This window comes from Solea solea, chromosome 11 (genome assembly GCF_958295425.1).
Source record: "Solea solea chromosome 11, fSolSol10.1, whole genome shotgun sequence".
Taxonomy (NCBI): domain Eukaryota; kingdom Metazoa; phylum Chordata; class Actinopteri; order Pleuronectiformes; family Soleidae; genus Solea; species Solea solea.
Window position 1 is genome coordinate 18,654,779 of NC_081144.1, and position 19,355 is coordinate 18,674,133.

Here is a 19,355-nt window from a genome sequence, read left to right on the forward strand (position 1 = left end):
GATGAGGAATAATGCGCATGCACAAGAGTTTGAATAGTTGGTGGAGCCACATGCATGTAAGGCGGGTGAGATCCTCACTCTGAGAAGCTGAGGTGAATAGTGACACCATGACAAGTTCTGTCACTGAGGCAGTGCTAGACTTTAACTCTAGCAGGGACAACAATCCACCCACAGTCATGAGATCTGACTACTGGGGCTTTTACAAATTGGAGCTTTTATTTTCAAGCTGTGCTAAGATTAAAAATTGGACTATTTACATTACAGTTGCAACTGATAAGTAGTGAAACAATCAGTTCATTAAATTGTAAATCAATCTGTTGTCTTTTATCAAGGAAACATGCCAATATTCCCTACTTCCATATCCATAATACAACTGACAATTATTTAAATATTAATACACCCTCTTATCAAAATGTCACGGTTAAAGGGTTGTTGTTAGCCATCTAACTTTTCTGGTTGCAGTAGAAGGAGCACACTGTGTGTGTGTGTGTATAGTGAATATCGTTCAGTTCTGCTGTAACCATTAAATCAAACGACGTCATTCTTTTTTAGTTCACTGTCATATAGGTAAGTTGACTTCCTGTGTCTCCAAGCCCCCATAAACACTTGAAATATGGGATGGCAGGCATCACTTCTCATTGTGCTGGTGGCCTTTGAGGCTTCAGAGCGAGTAAGCGAGCGAGTGTGGTTTCACAGCTCAGAGCTCTGAGCAAAGGACAAGTCAAGTGGAAGTGATCGCTCGACTCCCACTCACGTGCACGTCTCAGCAAACCCGAAAATGTAAAGTAAATGTAAAGTAAAACAAGGAATGTGGATCACAACAGTTTAAAGATTTTCTTTTAAATGTTCAGTATTTTTATGCAAAATAAAGTGCATTTTTACATCAGAACATTACCAGCACCATAACCTCATTAGTTTATTCAATGTTTCCTGTGTTCTATGAGGAGATATTTGTAATGTTGCTGTCGCTCCACCATGTGTTTACAGATGCTCCCAAATGAGAAGACTGCAGTGGTGCAAACAAAAGTACAGGTGGAAGAACCTGCATTGGCATGTGGAAAACCCAGCGTACCAGCTAAGAAAGGTCATGGAAAAGAGTTGAAAACGGCTCCATTCACCAGCAAACCAGAGGTCATCCTCTTCAAGGTATCCCACTAATATCACGTCTGACTCGGCGGGATCGGAATTTAATTGATTTAAGTGTAAAATGTTCCATTTATATAATAGTTAACTATTATTTACCTAAGACGTTTAATGATTTTATGTATTTTAAATGGTTTCATTTTAGGACTTTGAAGTGGGGCAAACGTATAAGAAGAAAATTGTGCTGACAAATGTCGGCTACACAACGAACCACTGCAAGCTTCTGGGAATGTGCACAAGACTGACGGATTTCGTCTCTATCAAGTAAGGTTTTCACTTTTTAAGCCAACCTGATATATCATATGTGTGTGTGTATATGTGTGTGTATATATACATATACATATATTTATATATATATATATATATATATATATATATATATATATACGTATAAATATATATATGTATATATACACACACATTGTTTTACTATGTTAGGTTTTTTTTGTGTCGTTTTTTTGTGTGTTTTACGGCAGTTGGCATGCACAACGTTGCATTACACCGTCCGTCCTCTCTGTATGTTGAACTGCTTCAATTATCACAGGGAAACATATGTGTATGGATCACCACTTAGGGTTTCAATACAAGCTCTTATTGTCATTTTGAAAGATGATGGAGTCGACGTGAAAGCAAAGCCTTTCCTCCCACATATGGACGCCAGCTTAACTCACCACGCTCACAGCTTCTCTTGTGAGACTCAGCTCTGTGAGTCACGCTGTGTCTCTGCCATCTCCTCACACTCAGCCTGCTCACAGCCTACAGGCCGAGGAGACATGTACTCTTCTCCTGGTCACTCACTGCGTATCACCTCCTCATTAGCTTCCCCATGACTTGATGTAGTTACTTCATCTGATTTGTTTTTCCGCCCGACCGAGTGAACGGTCTCTCAGGCCACAGCAGGGCCAGTTTGCAGCCACTGACGCTGGTCTTGAGCCTTCGTGCGTGACCACTTGTCTCAACAGATCACCTTCTATCGCTACTATTCCTAATTTACTTGTAGCAAACACGCACTATCTCACCAAATGGGTGAATGTACTCATACTGAATAATGTGCATTATACCCATTCACTCTCTCTGATTCACCGAAACGGTGATTTGAAACCACATTTATGAAGATAATAAGAGCAAGTATTATTATTACTAAATTGTTACCTTTTAAGCTAATATTTATAATAAAATTTTTTTGCTGCATCTGTTTTCATTGCACTTATTATTATAATTATCATATTATAATGAATGGTGATCATGATGTCTACAACCTAAAATCTGGACATTTAAATGACTCTGCAGCTCAAGTTTTCACAGTTTTTATGGGAGGACTTATCTTATCCTCCCATAAATATCTTTCTAACTTTACCTAACTTTAGTAATAATGATTCCTTGCAATGCCAGGCTTTTGAGAATATCTTTCTAATTGAACCTAAATCTCTGTCCATCGTGCATCTTCAACCCTCTTGCGCCCCCTTTTTGCTTACACAGCTCTCAATGTATTTCATGTGAATTATATTAATATTATTAATAGTGTTATGTGTGCATATTGTACCATATATTAGTGATTGTTATCCCCATGTCATGTCTGGGGCTCTGTATGTTTCTGTGTTTTCACCGTAAGAAGTTTTACCCTCAGTTATGCAGCAACGAACGCACCGATAGAGAGTAATTAAGCTGATGTTAACAAACTTAAGACAGGACAGTCATTGCAGATTATGTAACTGATAAAGCTGAGTTGCTTTTCTGACATGATGAGTCTATTCTGCTCACACCACATTTAAACAACGCTTAAATGTGAAATGGTTTAATCCAGCGTTTCAAAGAAAAAGTAAACAATCTTTCTTCCTATATGTGGCACAATTCAGTGTGTCATTATCCTGTGTTGTTGACAACTACAGTTGTCATCTTCTGCTATCGTACAGGTGAAAAGTCTTTCTGTGTATATACAGTATCTCACTGATTATTTATTATTTACACCACTTAAAGTTTTTGAAATATGTTTGTGCCTCATTGAGCTATCTTGTAGGTGAACAACAGAAAAATGGCACAAACATCCAATAAAAACACCCAGAAGGTTGCTAGACTGATTAAAAACCTTCAACACAGTAAAAGAGAAGGAAGGAATCCACACCCCTCCATTTCAAAGGATATTAAATCCTCCGAGACCTCTAATATGAGCAGATCTTTCCTTTCTTTCCCTTCTTCAGAGACCTTTTTTGTCTCTGACAATATTCTCTTCCTTTACATTTTCCATCAGCTATTATATTAAAAATTGTCAAAGAGAGGAACATAAAAGTGAAAGAAAACCTAAGAGGAAGGCAGCGTTTTTGGGCGAGGGGGTAAAACCGAACTGAATCATGCGTGTCCTGTTTCTGCCACTATAACTTCCACACGTTGTTCTTTTTATCTTCTGTGTGTAAAACCTGCTGGTTATTCACACGTTTAAAAACCTACAATATTGAGATCAGTCGTGACAACTCTACAGCCTCCATGGCTCACCCAGCTAAAAACATTAAACATCAAACACAGCAGGAGAGAGAAATGTGAAAAAAGGAACACACTGGGCTTCTTCACACCAACCCATGCTTCCCTGTACGCCCCCTGAGTTTCTAAAAATGGTTCCCCATCCCTCTACCCCTCCCAGCGTAGGTGCATCTGTGCCAGAATGGGCTCTGCTGTGTCTTTTCACTACTGGGACAAAAACCACAACAGTGCAGGCTTGCCAGACTTGGTGTAAAGCCATACAGAGACTGAACTTTGGCAGTTAGCATCACTTCCTCACATGCATTAGAAAAGGAATTGCTGAGAGGAATACACCCCTCTGTGGTCTGTGTGTTTCTGACATGGTACAGCCCGAGACTGTAGTGGATAGAAATGGTGGCACCCAGGACAAGATGGAAATATGAGTGTTCAATCACCTGATTGTGTGATTTGTTGTTTTTCATGAACCTTTTATATTCATATCAGGAGCCATGTCAGCTCTAAAGAGTCCATTCCATTTTGGACTATGTTGTTTTTTTTGTTTTTTTAAAAATAATCTTTAATGCTAAATTTTTAGATGCTAACTAAAGCCTACATGATTCTCCAGCACACTTGGAAGGGATGGGTAAGGCGAGGGGTGTTCAGCTGCAACATGCAACTCCACCAATAAATTAATTTTACATCTACAAATGTAATTTACATTACATTTTATCGTTCGAAAATGGAATATTGAGCGCTGCAGTGTGTAAATGTTGGTGATTTTCGTTGTCGTTGTTGTTGTTGACATTCTGCCTCAGTTAAGTCTGCGTGAACAGAAACAGCGTCACATTATTTACTGTAAATCTGAAAAATGGACTCTGTCAAGCAATACTATCAGACCTGACTGAGGGAGCATTTGTGTGTATAAAATTACAGTGCAGGACCAGGTTGTTTACGCAGTCTCGCTGTATTATTAGCCTGACAGCTATACTGAGAAATACATACCCTAATCAGCATTGTGTGAACTAATTTGAACAAAGGTCCATCCATCAATCCATCTTCTACCTCTTTATCCTCCACATGAGGTGTCACAGGTGACATAGGGTGAAAGGCAGGGTCACACCCTGTCACAGGGACAACACAGAGACAAACAACCATCCACTCTCACATTCACTTCTATGGTCAATTTAGAGTATTCAATTTACCGTATCCCCAAAATGTAACTCATTTTTATATATTATATTATATATATTATTTTTATATATACTGATATGTATTAGGATATTGATCTGCTACAAAGTTAAACAGTGTTGTGATGGTTAGCATTGCTACACCTGGCCAAACAATTAAAAACAAAAAACATTTCAGATGTGGTTCTCAATGGTTCCCGAAACTGCAAACAGGATTTGGATTTTTATTGTAGCTATTGTATTTTGTGAAATAAGTATGCTTATAAAATGAAAACTATATAAGTAATGTTGAGTGAATGTTACATGATCAAAGTTTTGATGCTTCACTGTAGATCGTGAGGGTGATTTCTGCTCAGTCGAACTGAATGACAAAGACAGAATGCTTCTTGATTTAGGAGAAGCCAATGCAGGAGCGACTGCAATGTGTGATAGAATACATGGCACACTTAGTGATGCTGTACAGCTATGGTCTGCGCTTCATCACTGCAATGGGTATGCTCTACAATGTGGCCTCATTTGCAGCTTTCTTATGTAGGGCTGTAGCACGCTGTTCCAAACACTGGCTCACTCAGCGTTTAATCCCAAGTGAACTGCTCTATTTTTCTTCACGTCTTTTCAGACCACCTGTTTTGAAATGGGGAAAGACAAATGATTCCTATAAGGACAGATATCAGCCAGGACTGAAAAGAAATTCTTATAAAAGTAAAGTGACTTAAATGATGTATCTGACCAAGTCTCACTGGATTATGACACTTCCAGGTCACAGTGATTTGGTTGGCAGCTCCAAACACTGACAGAACACTGATAACATTTTATTTTAGATTTCTAATTAGTTTGGCAGATAACTTTGCACCAATTGCTTTTTATATGGGGGCTTTTCTGTTTGTGGTCTTGTATTCCTAACTCTAACCCTAATCCTAATATTGTTTAGAGTTGTTTCGTTAAAAACTCTTCGTAACAGAATTGCAGCCCATTTACGATTGATGTGATGACAGATGCTCTAAAATTCTAAACTCTAAAACTCTAAAATATAAATATGAAATTGCACCATTTTTTTATTTCACATTATAATGAGTTATTTAACTTTTTTGATTTAGAATTAAACATTAGGGGAAAAAAATGAACATCTTAAGACACTGACACACACTGTATTCTGTAAATGTTTATGCTTCTTTATCATGCTCATGCTCTGCTGCATGTGCTGCATCGTTTCGTTTATGTATTCAATTTCACGAATCCTTGTTTTCTGTGGCTGGCTGCTTGCCACGTTTGTGTTTATTGACCTCGTTCCTGTGTCTCTGGAACTGCAGCAACTTATTAAGCCCCTGTGGGCAGCATCACTTTTAGCATAAACATGTGCTCTGAGATACACATGTTGCTTTGAATCGAAGCTCACAAGCCTCATGTTTCTTTTCTGGTCTGGAAATAAACTTTCTGTTTGTGGTATAGAACATGCAGTGCGATATAATAAGACTGCGCTGTGAAATAATACCAGACCACTCTGTTCTTTATTTTATATTTATAGGTTATTGTTGTGCACTTAGAGCCTTGAAAATAACATTATTGAAATGTCTATCATAAAAAGTACAGTATTTCAAAGTTACCTAAATCCCCATCTTAACCACTAGGGTGTCAAATTGTCATATTAGTAGCTCACTGTCATTTGTGTTTCAGCTTTGAGTCTCCAGGTTTTTTATCTGCTGGGATGTCCTGTGAACTACAGGCAGTTTTTCAACCTATGGTTAGTTGCACTGCCACTCCTTACACCGATACACAGTATGTTACAATTAAGAGAATCAGGTTCAAATCTATATTTTGTTGTGTGCTTTCGCCCTTTGAGCATTTAATCATGCAAAAGTAATTTAGTCAAATATGATCTTTCAGTCTGTGTGTCCTGTGCACAACAGTGTAAACTTTACTACGTCATCGCACATCGTTTTTTTGTTCTGTCCATCATCTGATCTCTGCAGATTAACGAGGACATGGATGGACACATCCTGTTTACATCTGGAGCAGGTTCCTTCTCTGTGCCTGTCCGATGCACCACCAAGAAATGTGAAGTGAGTGTCGTGCACTAGATTACTACAGTACATTTTCATACTGTATGTTACATTTGTGGAAAGCTATGTTTATTTATTTGCTCCATGATATATAATATATTCTTTCTGTAGCTGGAGGTTGACAGCCAGTTACTTGACTTTGGTTCACACGTGGTGGGCCAGACTATTTCACGGACTATCACCTTGATGAACAAGGGTGCACTGGGCACCCTCTTCAGCCTGGACACGTCCACATGTCTCATTCCAGAAACTCACTATGTCCAGACGCCATTACCAGTCCCTGCTGTCATATGCCAGGTCAGACTGTTGATCTAACGCCTCAGAGTTTCTTTAATAGAGGAAATTCCATTTCTAGCATCAATGCAAATCATGCAGGTTGAAAAGATCACATTTTCATTTTGTATCATGTCTAAGATATAAATAATGTGCATGTGTTGTTGGCTGACAGGAGACAAATGATCAAAGCACAACATCCAGCAGTCAGAATAGCTCCACGTCCACATCCATGTCCACGTCCACATCCACGGACACTGGAGAAATCCAACCACAGCCAGACCGTCAGGAGCCGGCTGAGGCAACACAGAATGAGAAATCAAATGAAGGTATTACATATCCACACATGCTCAATAAAGTCTATTTACACCATTTTATACCCTGAACCAAAGTTTGGCATAGACTGAAACCTGAACTTGTACTTCCACCTTTTTACCCCCAACCCTTATGAACCTGCCTGGTGCTGATATTGGATATGTTTGATGGATTGACATAAGATTTAGGGTTTCAACTTTTTACATCATGATCAATCCCTACATAATGTGGTGATTCCATAAATGTGCCACATTTAGATTTTCAGTGTGCAGCCTCCTAATTGATGTAATGTGTGTTCTTGGTGTTTATAGATTCACTTTGCATCATAAATTAGTTTGTTATTGTGAACTCTACATCGTTCCATATGAAAACAAACACTTTTATTTTGAAATTATGTGAAATATCGTCAAAACAGACATTAATGCAATATCATCGTGGAATATCTTGATATAATAAAGAGTTTATATCACCCACAGTTGGCCGCCTCCTGACCACACTTGGAGGTCATGTGGACCCCAGGTCATTTAAATTTGAGACCCTGAGTCTTAATTAACATCCTTGCCTTAAATCATAGTGAAAAACAGGATGAGTAATTAAAAAAATCTCCATATTGTCTCCTCATCTTTCCATTGTTGTTAGAACATTTGGTTCCTGTAGGTGGAACACACACTCATTCAGACGGTTCACCTTGCACTCACAGCTGGTGACAGTGAGGCTTCTTCTCTTTTATGTTCCCTCAGATGGCTGCACTCAGCACTTCCCTCCTCTGATGCTTTGATAAGCTGTTCAGTTTTTAGCTTCTGCTCTGCGAGCTTTGGAAAAACTCTGTAGAAGAGGCTTTGTCTCGTTTTTTTTTTATCTGCTACTGCTTGGAAATGGTGTTGTTGGCCAAGTTTGATTGCTTTTCAACTGGAGCTCTCTTTTTTAATTACTCTTCCTGTGTGTTATTTTCATTTTTCCTGATTTCTCTCCGTATTTATTTATATAGAGCTTTTCTAGTATTGATGCTGCTAAGTTTTTGTCATCCAACCATTCACTCATATTTTTATATAAAGCATCTATGTGCAGCAACCAAAGATATATGGGCATGTAGACTTTAGGAGCCGGGAATTAAACCCACAACCTTCTTGTTGAAAGATGACTCGCTCTACCACTGAGCTACTGTTGACCCGTCTGAGTTTTTCCACCATCAGGGTGAATTTACTTCCCCCCATATACATGTTTACACTTTTTCTTCCACATGTTTCAGCTGATGTACAGAACTTTCTTTGTGTTGTGATTCTGTGTTTCGCTTCTCAGGAACAGAAGCTGTTGGTGGAGCTCGTCTGTTGACTGTTGTCGAAGCGCAGGCTGACGAGAGCGTCCAAGACTCCAGTGATATAAGTCTGGGAAATGTAAGTTCTTTATCATACTAACACCACATACATGCAAACTGAATATTCAGGTAAGACAGAATTTAGTAAAGCTAATATAGAACTTTGTTTCACAGGGAAATAAAAATTAATCAGAGAGAACAAGGAAGCCTTCATGTTGTTTAAATCAAGTGAGTTTACCCTCTTGGGAGCCTTCATCTCAGTGATTAATTACATTAGGATCTTCCCAATAAATTAGAAGACAAGATTTGGAGTGCAGGGTAGTTACTGTATGTTGGCTCCATGGATCACAGTGTCAGGCTGTGATTAGTCTGCTGGTCAGGGTTAGGATTAGGTCAGTTCACCTCTTTGATCCACATTGCAATATCTCTGTCATCATTTTAGGGATTGCAATCACATTTAGATAGTAAAAGAAAGTAGCAGGAGCTGCTGCAGATGCCAAGACGTCATAACACAGGTTATTTATGATTCCTCGAGGAGGAATCTATACATAGTCCCCTGACTTTTCCTTCAACACCAACAAACTTAGAAAACATTTGTGCGATAAACTCTGGAGGCCGCACGGCTGCATAGTGGCAGCTGGGAGTCAGCTGGGATCAGCTGGAGCTGATTCCAGCTGACGTTGGTAGTTCTTGGACAGATTGTCAGAGTCATCGTTGAGAACGTGTCAACACCTCACAGGGTTAAACCCAAACCTTTCAATCAATGAATTGTTTAGAATGGAGCTGACCCTGTAACTGAATGAGCGGAGACACCTTCTCTGTGTCGGATAAGGCAGTTATCTCCGTCTGTAGATGACTCTGCCAGTCACTGTCTTAGCTCTGGTGCTGCATGTGCCATGTGGCCCATGTGAAGCTCTGGAGTTGTTCAGGGATCATTGCGTCTTTCTTGTGGGGGGCTAATGGTGTATTGCTTCTCCCTCTGCATTTGTTATGGGTGTGTGTGGCATGTGCCTGTGTGCTCACGGCTGGATCGCTGGCATTTTGACTGATGATCTCACATTGAATAGAAGAAGGCTGGTGAAGGCTTAAATGGTAGATTATCCATCAAGCTATCATGACTTCACAGCACTGAGTCTGTGGCTGTACGGATGAGTTACTCTGCTCTTGTTTTTTTTTTTGTTTTTTTTGTTAATGCACTCATCAACATGATGCTTTGAAACATCCTGCACTGCCTTTTACTGCAGTTTCATTCCATAGTATTTACATTCATAGAATTAATGTTCTTATTCATACATGTATTTATCATTTTCATTGATTTCATTGTTTTTATGGTTTTGCTATTAATTCCATTCATTCATATATATATGCTTTTACAATTAATTTAACAGCATTTGCCTCACCAAAATGTCCCTGCACTTTACAGACCATGTTATACCAGGGGCCTCAAACTCAAAATGACCTGGGGGCCAGTGAACTTCTAGGCTGTTCAGGACAGGGGCCGGGCACCAGTCAAAGTAAAAAACAGTTAACTAAACTTAACTTAAAATGATATCCTGATAATCCATCATGATACTGCAAATTTAAACTATTCAGGATGATATTGCTCACCCTTTCAAAGTAAAAGTGTTTTGATATGTAGTTCACACAAAAAAGAACACATTTATGACACAAAATGAATCTGTTAACAACAAAAATTAAATACAATGTAATTAATGTAACCAAATGTATTATTATCATTAGGTTACAGTTTTCATTATCACTTTAAAGTAAGTGCAGGGCCACAGGACATTGATTGGAGGGCTCCATGTGGCCCACAGGCCTCGAGTTTGAGACCTCTGTTATAGACTAACCTTGTTTCTGTCTCGAAGATGTGCTGAGCCGTTAAATCAAAATGAGGTGTTTGAACAGTGTGTGATGTATACACCCGCAGGTTCAAGATGGGGAGATTGGACCTTTTCAAAGCATCAAACTGGAAGTTGTTTTCACTCCAACTGTTCCAGGAGAGGCCAAACTGGGCTTCCTCATCAAGTTCTCGCACCCATCCAGCAAACCAGTAAGACACATTTTTATCTTCTTGGAAATTTCAGTGTTAAAAATGTTAAGTCCTAATGAGGCGTAAATATTAACGGGTTTTGTCCACATTTTATGTTAAAGGAATACTGATTTGTCTTTAGCTTAGAATAGGGTTAGTAGAGTCAAGAAATATCTTCATTTTTTTTGTCACATGCCCACCAGTGACACCTGCAGCCTTGGTCCGAGGCTTGAAACTGCAACACTAATTCCACACTTTTAGACCCACTCGTAGGGGGACGGGACCTCATTCCCAGAATGTAAACAGTGTCCGCCATCTTTGCTAACAGTTGCGCTAACAGGACCAAGTGTCACTGGTGGGCACGTAACAAAGAAAAGAATGAAGATATTTCTCAACTCAGGGGAAACTGAGGTTGGGAAGCAACATTTCTCAAAAGTACTACCCCTTATCTAGTAATACAAAGCTAAATGCTAATCGGTGAAGTATTCCTTTAATTATTTTTGACTGAAGATACTTATATCATTCAATCAGATACCCGTCCAGGTGAGGGGAATCGCAGTCAGCATTCCTGTGTGGGTGATTCAGCCCAACATTGATCTGAAGATCTGTATGTTCGACTGCTTATATCAAGACACCATCACAGTCCAAAGCAGGTGGGTTTCAGAGCCTTAAACGCCTGTAGCACTGTGTGTGCAACGGTGTCTGCACCGTGGCATTTACAAATGTATTTATGTGACCTTTACAGCTCACAATGAAATGTCTGAGGGAACAAGTGAGGGATGACTCTGACTCTGGTTGTGTGACCCATTTAAAGTGTGTAGCTTTTAAATGTAAACAAAATGTCCACTACATTCAGACTGATGTCAAATGAGTCCACACAATTCTGATTAAGCCTATCAGCTCCACATGACTCTCTTAAATGTTTCTCAGCACAGCAGTGTTTTGTTTTCATGTCACCCAACGACATCCCCATGCTGCACACGGAGTGACACATTAAATGTCACGCTCGATGAAAGCAAGGCGGAAGCACAATAGCTATGTAGCGGCAGTGAAGTGAGACAGCTGTAAACAGTTGGACTATGGCTGAAAACAGAGAGGACCCATGCAAAGAAGTAGAATATACTGCTAAAAACAAACCTGGTTATTCAGTTGGACTTCACAACCGTATTTTAATCATGCTCACAAGTTTTTGCAACAGTGGTTGTCATATATTTAAAAAAAACATGCTCCACCAATAGGACATAAAATAAATCAAGTGCTCCATGTCTGCATGTTCAATCACAGCTGCTGCTGTTCCTACACCATGCAGCTCAGTCTGGACAAGTAGTGTTATGTTAAAAGACAGATGTACCGTCATGTAACTTATCAAAGTACCATAGAAACAAAATGCAATGTCCTCGACAGCAGACAGCTCCAATCCTCTCTCTCTCTGGGAATGAGTGTGAGAGATAAGTGGTAAGTATGCTGGCAGTATTTTAGTAATTACTCTGACGTCCTCAGGGGGCGATAGAAATTTCTCACTGGAGCTTTATGCGGTAAAATTTTTTTCAAGGATGTTGGGAAGCAGCATGGGATCATGGGAATTATTGTCTTTTTGTCTCATTTTGTTCCCCTGTGCAGTTTTACTTTTACAAGAAGAGCTTTGCAGTAAAAGCAATAAGTAGTTGTGATTCATTAGTGACAAATGCACACAATAAAATAAAAAACAAAAAAAACAACAACACTACATATAGTATAGAATGCATATATAAAATATGCATTCTGCTGTATTTAGATGTTTGAATGCAGGAATGTTTCATCTTTAACGTCATCAATACAATTTAAATTAAGCAGAACAATGGGGAAAAGACACAAACACAGCACGCACAGAGAAAATTGTGAGCTTTAGCTCCCGAGGACTGGAGTTTGAAACGCACTGCTGACGTAGCATGTCGGCTTATCTGCTGAATGAAATACTAAAACTCCCTAACACTCAGACTCGCTGCCAGAGCAAGCGTTTCCACAGAAAAACAGCTCATGGAAATCCTTCAAAATTGACATGGCCAGCTTAGTTTTCAGCCTGCAAAAACATCCCCAGCTTATTATGCTCGGAGCCATGTGTATTGAGATATTCAACTAACAAGCAGACATAACAGAATAGAGATGTATTAGCTGATAAGTCTTCCTAAACAGAGGATGATGTGAGGGCGCAGGTGGTAAGCCCACATCCCCACAATCCTCTTTGGTTCATACGGCAGAGCACAGAGCAAAAGTAAATCCTTTTTTTTTTTTTTATATATATCATGGATGTGATACATTATGTGATTATACATTATGCACACAGGAGGTTAAAAGTACACCGGAGGTCTATAACATCTACAGGCGTGTGGTTCATCACCTCACCAGTCACTGTGTCACATCATGTTGTGGACGAAGTACATGTGTGGGGGTGGGGTATCTCTGAAAACTGCCATCTGCTGCTGCCGGCAAAGCAGCACACGTGACAACGTGACGATGACAGCATCAGTGTGAACGGCAGCTTTGAAGTTGTAAAAAGAAAATGAAGCTGACACGAGCACACCATGCGATATGTCACTCTTCCTCCAACTTGGTCACTTTCAACACTAAATAAGTTGGCAGGCTGTTTGAGGAAACAATCGGAGAGCTGCTGTTTTCATCACGCAGTGTGTCACTTTTCCTTTGAGTGGACGATATCCCACTTAGTTTGTGACAGTTTTTAAGACAATGCATTATTGAATGTGTCTTTTTTGACTGCGAGCCAGTGATTTCTCTCATACGACGTGAAAGAATTTTGAAGAGGCTATGAAATGCGCAGTGTTTGACGTTTTGCTTGCGAGCCAGTGATTGATATACTGAAATATACTGAACTCACTTGGCAGAGTTTTTTGGAACAGTGTTTTGTTTAGTTTGTTTAATTTCAAACCCTGCTTCACTGGCACCTGCTGGGGGAGTTAAGATTTCAAACTTAGACCACACACACAAACAAACCCACCAGCTCCATAAAGCCTCCTGTTCTCAGTTTCTGTGTACTGCACTTCTGATATTCCCACTGTACCTTGTCTGAGTCCAACCTGTGTCATGTGTTCTTTGGCTTGAGATTATAGAAAGATAGATGACTAGGGAGAGAAGCCCTGTTCTTCTAGCTGGTTATTTTGTGTTATGAGTATAGAGCTGACAGTGCTGCATTGTGTGGGCGGTTGCCTAGAAGCCTCACCGTGAAGACGCAGTATATCCCTCAAGACTTTGGCGTACATGTGGATAAGTAAGTAAGCGCAGCCACCTAGCCCTCTCTAAAAAGGGCAGAGGCACTGCTGCAGCTGTGGGCACTCACCGTCCACTTATTCAGCTCTGCATGTGGACTCGACATGTGCGAGATCTCTCTGAAACTGTTAGGGCTCTCTAAATGTCAGGGTTTTTTATTTTGTCATCATTGTCAGCCTGTAAGGCGTATTACAGCAGCAGTAAAGGAAAAAAATAAGACTGGTGTATTATTTTCATTCTCTGTGCACATTTGCTTAACTTCAGAAGACGCTGTTTACTGCAGTTTTTCCTCATAATTATCTGTAGGCACTTTGTCAGAGATACAGTGGAGGAAACAGGAGGAGAGAAAGAGTGCAGCAGTAGTCTCCAGTCACATAAATGTTTCTGTAAGCTTCTTCAAACTAGAAGGGAAACCGTGTCATGGTCGTGTTTCAGAGTCATTTTAATTGGAATAATTGACTAAAATATACAGGGGGTGCACTCACAGTGTGGAATACCCAGCATGTGGAAATGCAAACTGAGTTTGACTTTTTTTAAGGCTACGTCCAACATTGTTGATACTCCTGTCGTCCACAGTAGCCAACACTGTGGCTGCATTTAGTCTGGATGGGCAGAATTGGAGATCTTTGAGAAATGTGGACGCAGTTCACAATGGTGTTGTGTCTAAAGTATTATAAAGTGCTGCAACAAGAGAGGTCAGTGAACTGGAATCAAGGGGTTTTCAGCCAAAACCTCAGGAGCAAACATTCACAATGTTTCTGGCCCATAGTGTCATTAAATGGCAATAATATTAGAGATTTCAGTCAAATAATTCATGATTTTAGATTTTCATTAATGAACTGAAGACGTTGTCTCCCTGGATTGCAGAAATGATAGCATTTTCTTAACTTGTGAATCTATGACTAAAGGGAGCATAGGTTATATTATTATTATATTAAGGTCACATAATCAGCACCACTGTGTTCTTATGTGGACTGCCCCAAACGTGGCTGTAAATAATTTAACATCGCTACGGAAATAAATTGGTTACAGGCAAACTTAAAAACTTAAAAAAGGAAAAGCCAAATGCCCCAGTTAATTAAAATTCCTAATTACCCTAAATGGTTATGTATCCATGAATATTCCCTCAAGAAACATTTGAAGGTTATTATTTGTCTAGAATAAAGAAAGCACTTAATATCCCCCAAGTGTCCCTGAGAGTCCTTGCCTCAGGGAGACAACCATCTGTTTGACCTCACTTAAATTAGGTCGCTTAATTTTTGGAGGGGAATTGAAAGATGAAGTGTGTCTCTGTTTGGCCACAGCTCATTCACTGCTTACCTTTGAGTCACGGAGGCTAAACGCAGACAAAACAAAACTGTTATCACTGTATTTGCACATCACCTGCAGCGTGTTTCTGCCGTCGTCGCTCCACAGTATGAAGGTGTGTAAGTGTGGGCTGTGGCTGGACGTGTCGGAGAATCCCCAAGGTGAAAAAAACCATTTATATCACTATCCGTGGCTATAACCGAGGCTTGTAGCCACAGGCACAACCATCCGTTGGAGCTCCTGGAAAATGGGTCACCTCAATTATTCGGACTTGACGTACTGCACGTCACCCCATACAAGGCAATTTCTGTAGGTGTCAGTCAAGTACAGTCTTCTCCTTGTCCTTCTCAGAGGATTAGAGTTTTTCTCTGTGGTGCCCATCAGGCAAAGCCTGCAGAATATATATTTAGTGTAACAGCACTAAAATGGCCTCACCACTTAGTGTCACTGGCAATAACCGGATCAATAATATATTCTGAGTAATCTCTTGTATCACAGAGATTACACATATAGTTTACCTGAGGATCTGCAGCGATTACACCATTAATTATCTTCTTTTTGATGTACATACAAACAAGCTACACTCTTGCTTTTCCTTGTTTTACGTCACATTACAGTGTACACACTTGAGTATAAGCTAATGGGTATTGAAAAAATAAGATTTAAAATAAATACGGCTGATTCAATTCAATTCAAGTAGCTTTATTGGTGTTATCAAAAATATGTTTTTGCCAGTTTCTGTGGTATTAACCCTAACCTCTCTACATTTTACGGTTTCCCTGGTCATTATGGTCTGGGTGCTGCTGTGTGTCCATGTTACCCTTGTCGTAGATGAGTTGATATCTCACAAATGAAACCATTATACTTTGTATGTCAGAGCCAGCACAGCGCTGAAGGTGACCTTTGAGGTGTGCCCGGAAATGAGGAAACACATGGACATCGTGCCAAAGACCGGCTTCATCCAGGCCCAATCCAGCTTTAACGCCCAACTCAGGTTCCTGCCCAGGTAAGAAAGGACACACAGAGGATGCAGCGATAATTGAATCACTGGAGCATTTATAATCTTGTTTTTTTTACGACTGTCAGCTTGTTAAAGATTCTATCAGCCTTCTATGAAAGTGAAACCGGTGTCAGACTGATGCTGGCCGTGTTGTGACGTCCTGTCCTCTGTAGTTTAGGCACCCTATTGTGTATGTGTGTGTGTGTGTTTAAGCAAGGTTTATTGGTGAAGTTGCATGTTGCAGCTAAATATAGCTCACCTCACTCTTCCCTTCCAAGTGTGATGGAGAAACTATGTAGCTTTCAGTTAGCGTTCAAACTCAAAAATGTTTAGTTTGTTTAGTATGGGCTACCGTAAAAACATGGTTGAGCTGACCCGCCTCCTGTTATTAATATAATCGGCTAATTCTGGGGTAATGAAATACAGCAACTATGAAACTATAGTCTCACAGCGATACACAAGGCGGCCATTTACAGACAGTCAACAGGAAAGAGTCGCTCCACAGTACAGTACCTGCACTCTGAGCGCAGGAGCACAAAGGCTTCTGATAATGGTTTCTAATGACTTTGAAGGACATGGTGTAATTCTTTCTACAGTAATAGAGGCTCTATATTTAGATGGAGAGGCAGGAGTTGAGCCGCGGTTTGAATGCCAGGAGAGTCGACCAGGGCCCCCAGGGCAGATGTGAGAGGCGTGTGCAGTATGTGAAAACTTGGCGTGGGCGCTCGTATTCCTCTGTCCACCCTCCAGTTTTTTTTATATTTTGCCTGCTTCAACAGTTTAGCAACTTTGTGTGTTGATTGCTGAAGTGGATAATGATGAGGAAGACAAAAGTTTGGGGGGGGGGGGGATGAACTGGTCATGGTTCAGCAGGAGAGGAAATGTCAGTAATCTGCCTTAGTGAATCGGCAGAGGTTTTAATGCAAGGATTAGTGTACAGCATTACCCGTGCTGCTGCTGATGATGGTGCAACGTTCACACGCACTAACACAGCTACAGTCTGTCTCCTCCCTCCCTCCCTTTGTATCACACTTTATCACAATCGCTGTCCCTCTCTCTCTTTCACTTGTGTGCTGTCTTCTCCTCTTCTCTCACGTACTTGTCTTTTTTTGTCCTCTCACCTCTTTGCTTAACTAAACCTCCCTCTCTTCAGTTTTTTCATCAGTCTCGACACTCCTCTAAATTTTGTCGCTTTCACTTTATACCTCCAACTATCCTATAAATCTCTTCTGCCGTTCTCTGTGATTCTCAAACCCTCCTCTGTCATCCCTCCATGCATCGCGCCCTGATTCTGCTTACGTAACCTAAGACACCAGACCCAGTTTTCTGTGCTCTCGTTTACTTACAACACTGTTGTTCAGGAAGAATGATTAGGTCCTGAGCACTGACCAGAGCAAGAACCCATCTTAAATCCCCGGAATCTCTTATTTGAGGGTCTAAACACGTGCAATACTCGCTCAACAGAAACACGCAGCGTGGCGATAATTCCCATGTATACTGTATATTTATAGGTCATGCACGTCGGTTTGTAAATATGGCTCAGTAGTGTCGCCCACAAAATTTCAACGTAGAAACCACCTCGTGGTTTCTACCACCTCCATGTATGAAACTCATGTGCCCAATTAAACCCACGGTTCTCAAACTGTGGTACATGTACCACCAGTGGTACGCAAGCTTCCTCTGGTTTTACTTCCTCACTGCCGGGGGTGCAGTTGCACCAGGGAAATGGACACAGAGAGATATTTTTTTTGTTGTTTCCTCACTATAAATATTCAAAATTGTCTTAACTATCGTTAAAGGTGTTGTAATTGTAATTTTTCTATATAAACAAATGTACATTGTATTACTCGCTGGCCCTGTGCATGTTGGTGCCCGCAGTGAGATTGAGTTTCAGTGCATGGAGGCAAGGCAGATGCATAAAGAGAGGCAGCAGCAAATTTTAGGTTAACCCTTAGAACACAGAGCTTTTCAGCTGCTTTTTTCCCCATTACTATGTTAAAACATACAGAGGTTATAAGAATGTGCAATATAGAGTGTCTTGTTTCAAAATATGTTTAAAATCAGATTGTATTTGTGAACTTTGGAAATAAAGTCAAGGTCCAAAGTTCACTCGGCTCGTCTTTATGAACAAAAACAAAAGGAAAAAAAAGGGTCTATTTTATGACTTCTGTACAATTATTGCTACTTGAAAATGATGCGATATAAAATGAACCATAAGTTTGACTCAACAACACATAAGAAGACGAGAAAAAACAATGCATTTTTTAAAGCCTGAATATGTGAACACACAGGATGTCCATATAAGGAATTGTGTATTATTCCCACAGCAATTTACCATGGGTGCACCTGCGACACTAAGGGTGAAGGTATCAACCATAGTCAACCATAGAGGTGTGGGGTAAGTTGGTGGGGGGGGGGGGGGGGGGTAGTGACACTATTAGTGTTTTGACGACAGAAGTTACACACTGAAGCTTTAAATGACCTTAAAGATTTACAGAGATTTACCTTGCACAGAAGCCTCAAAATAACCGACAGTGGGAAATGTATAAAAAAACTGTGGATGTCAGGAAAATGTTCTAGTTCCCGTGTCATCTCTGTCAAGCTTGATCTCTCCTTCCAATCTGTGTCATTTAAAATGGCACTGCCAAGTCTTCCCAGTCTGGATCCTCATTAGCAGCCGTGATTTCCCTCACCTTGTCATCCACACACGCTTGCACTGTTAAATCTCTATTCCAGAATGAGTCATAGCTTTCATTTGTTACACAGGTGTTCACTTCTTGCCTCCTCTCCTCTGGCTTAGGGGAGAGGGTGAGCACATTCTTGCTTCCTGCTCTGGAGGACTGCGCTCAACCTGCCCACACCCTTCGCCATCTTTCCTCTTCTTCATCCTTCACTTCCTCCACTTTTGTTTGTCACCATGCAGCCCACATATTTCCCTCGCATATCTACAGCATTGTTCCATGCACACACTACACAATCAGCTCACACTGGATCATAGCCAGTGGTT

At 40.4% G+C, this 19,355-nt stretch overlaps 1 protein-coding gene across 2 annotated transcripts in view; it reads left to right on the forward strand.

The window, feature by feature from the left end:
* The window catches only part of cfap74 (cilia and flagella associated protein 74), a 44,642-nt gene that overhangs the window by 6,549 nt on the left and 18,738 nt on the right, over nucleotides 1–19,355 (forward strand). For both annotated transcript variants that reach the window (XM_058644253.1, XM_058644254.1), the window contains exons 13-22: nucleotides 988–1,146; nucleotides 1,289–1,407; nucleotides 6,459–6,525; nucleotides 6,755–6,844; nucleotides 6,956–7,141; nucleotides 7,293–7,446; nucleotides 8,732–8,826; nucleotides 10,678–10,800; nucleotides 11,311–11,432; nucleotides 16,226–16,354. In XM_058644253.1, coding sequence (XP_058500236.1) covers nucleotides 988–1,146; nucleotides 1,289–1,407; nucleotides 6,459–6,525; nucleotides 6,755–6,844; nucleotides 6,956–7,141; nucleotides 7,293–7,446; nucleotides 8,732–8,826; nucleotides 10,678–10,800; nucleotides 11,311–11,432; nucleotides 16,226–16,354 — 1,244 coding nt within the window. The remainder of the gene's footprint in view (nucleotides 1–987; nucleotides 1,147–1,288; nucleotides 1,408–6,458; nucleotides 6,526–6,754; nucleotides 6,845–6,955; nucleotides 7,142–7,292; nucleotides 7,447–8,731; nucleotides 8,827–10,677; nucleotides 10,801–11,310; nucleotides 11,433–16,225; nucleotides 16,355–19,355) is intronic.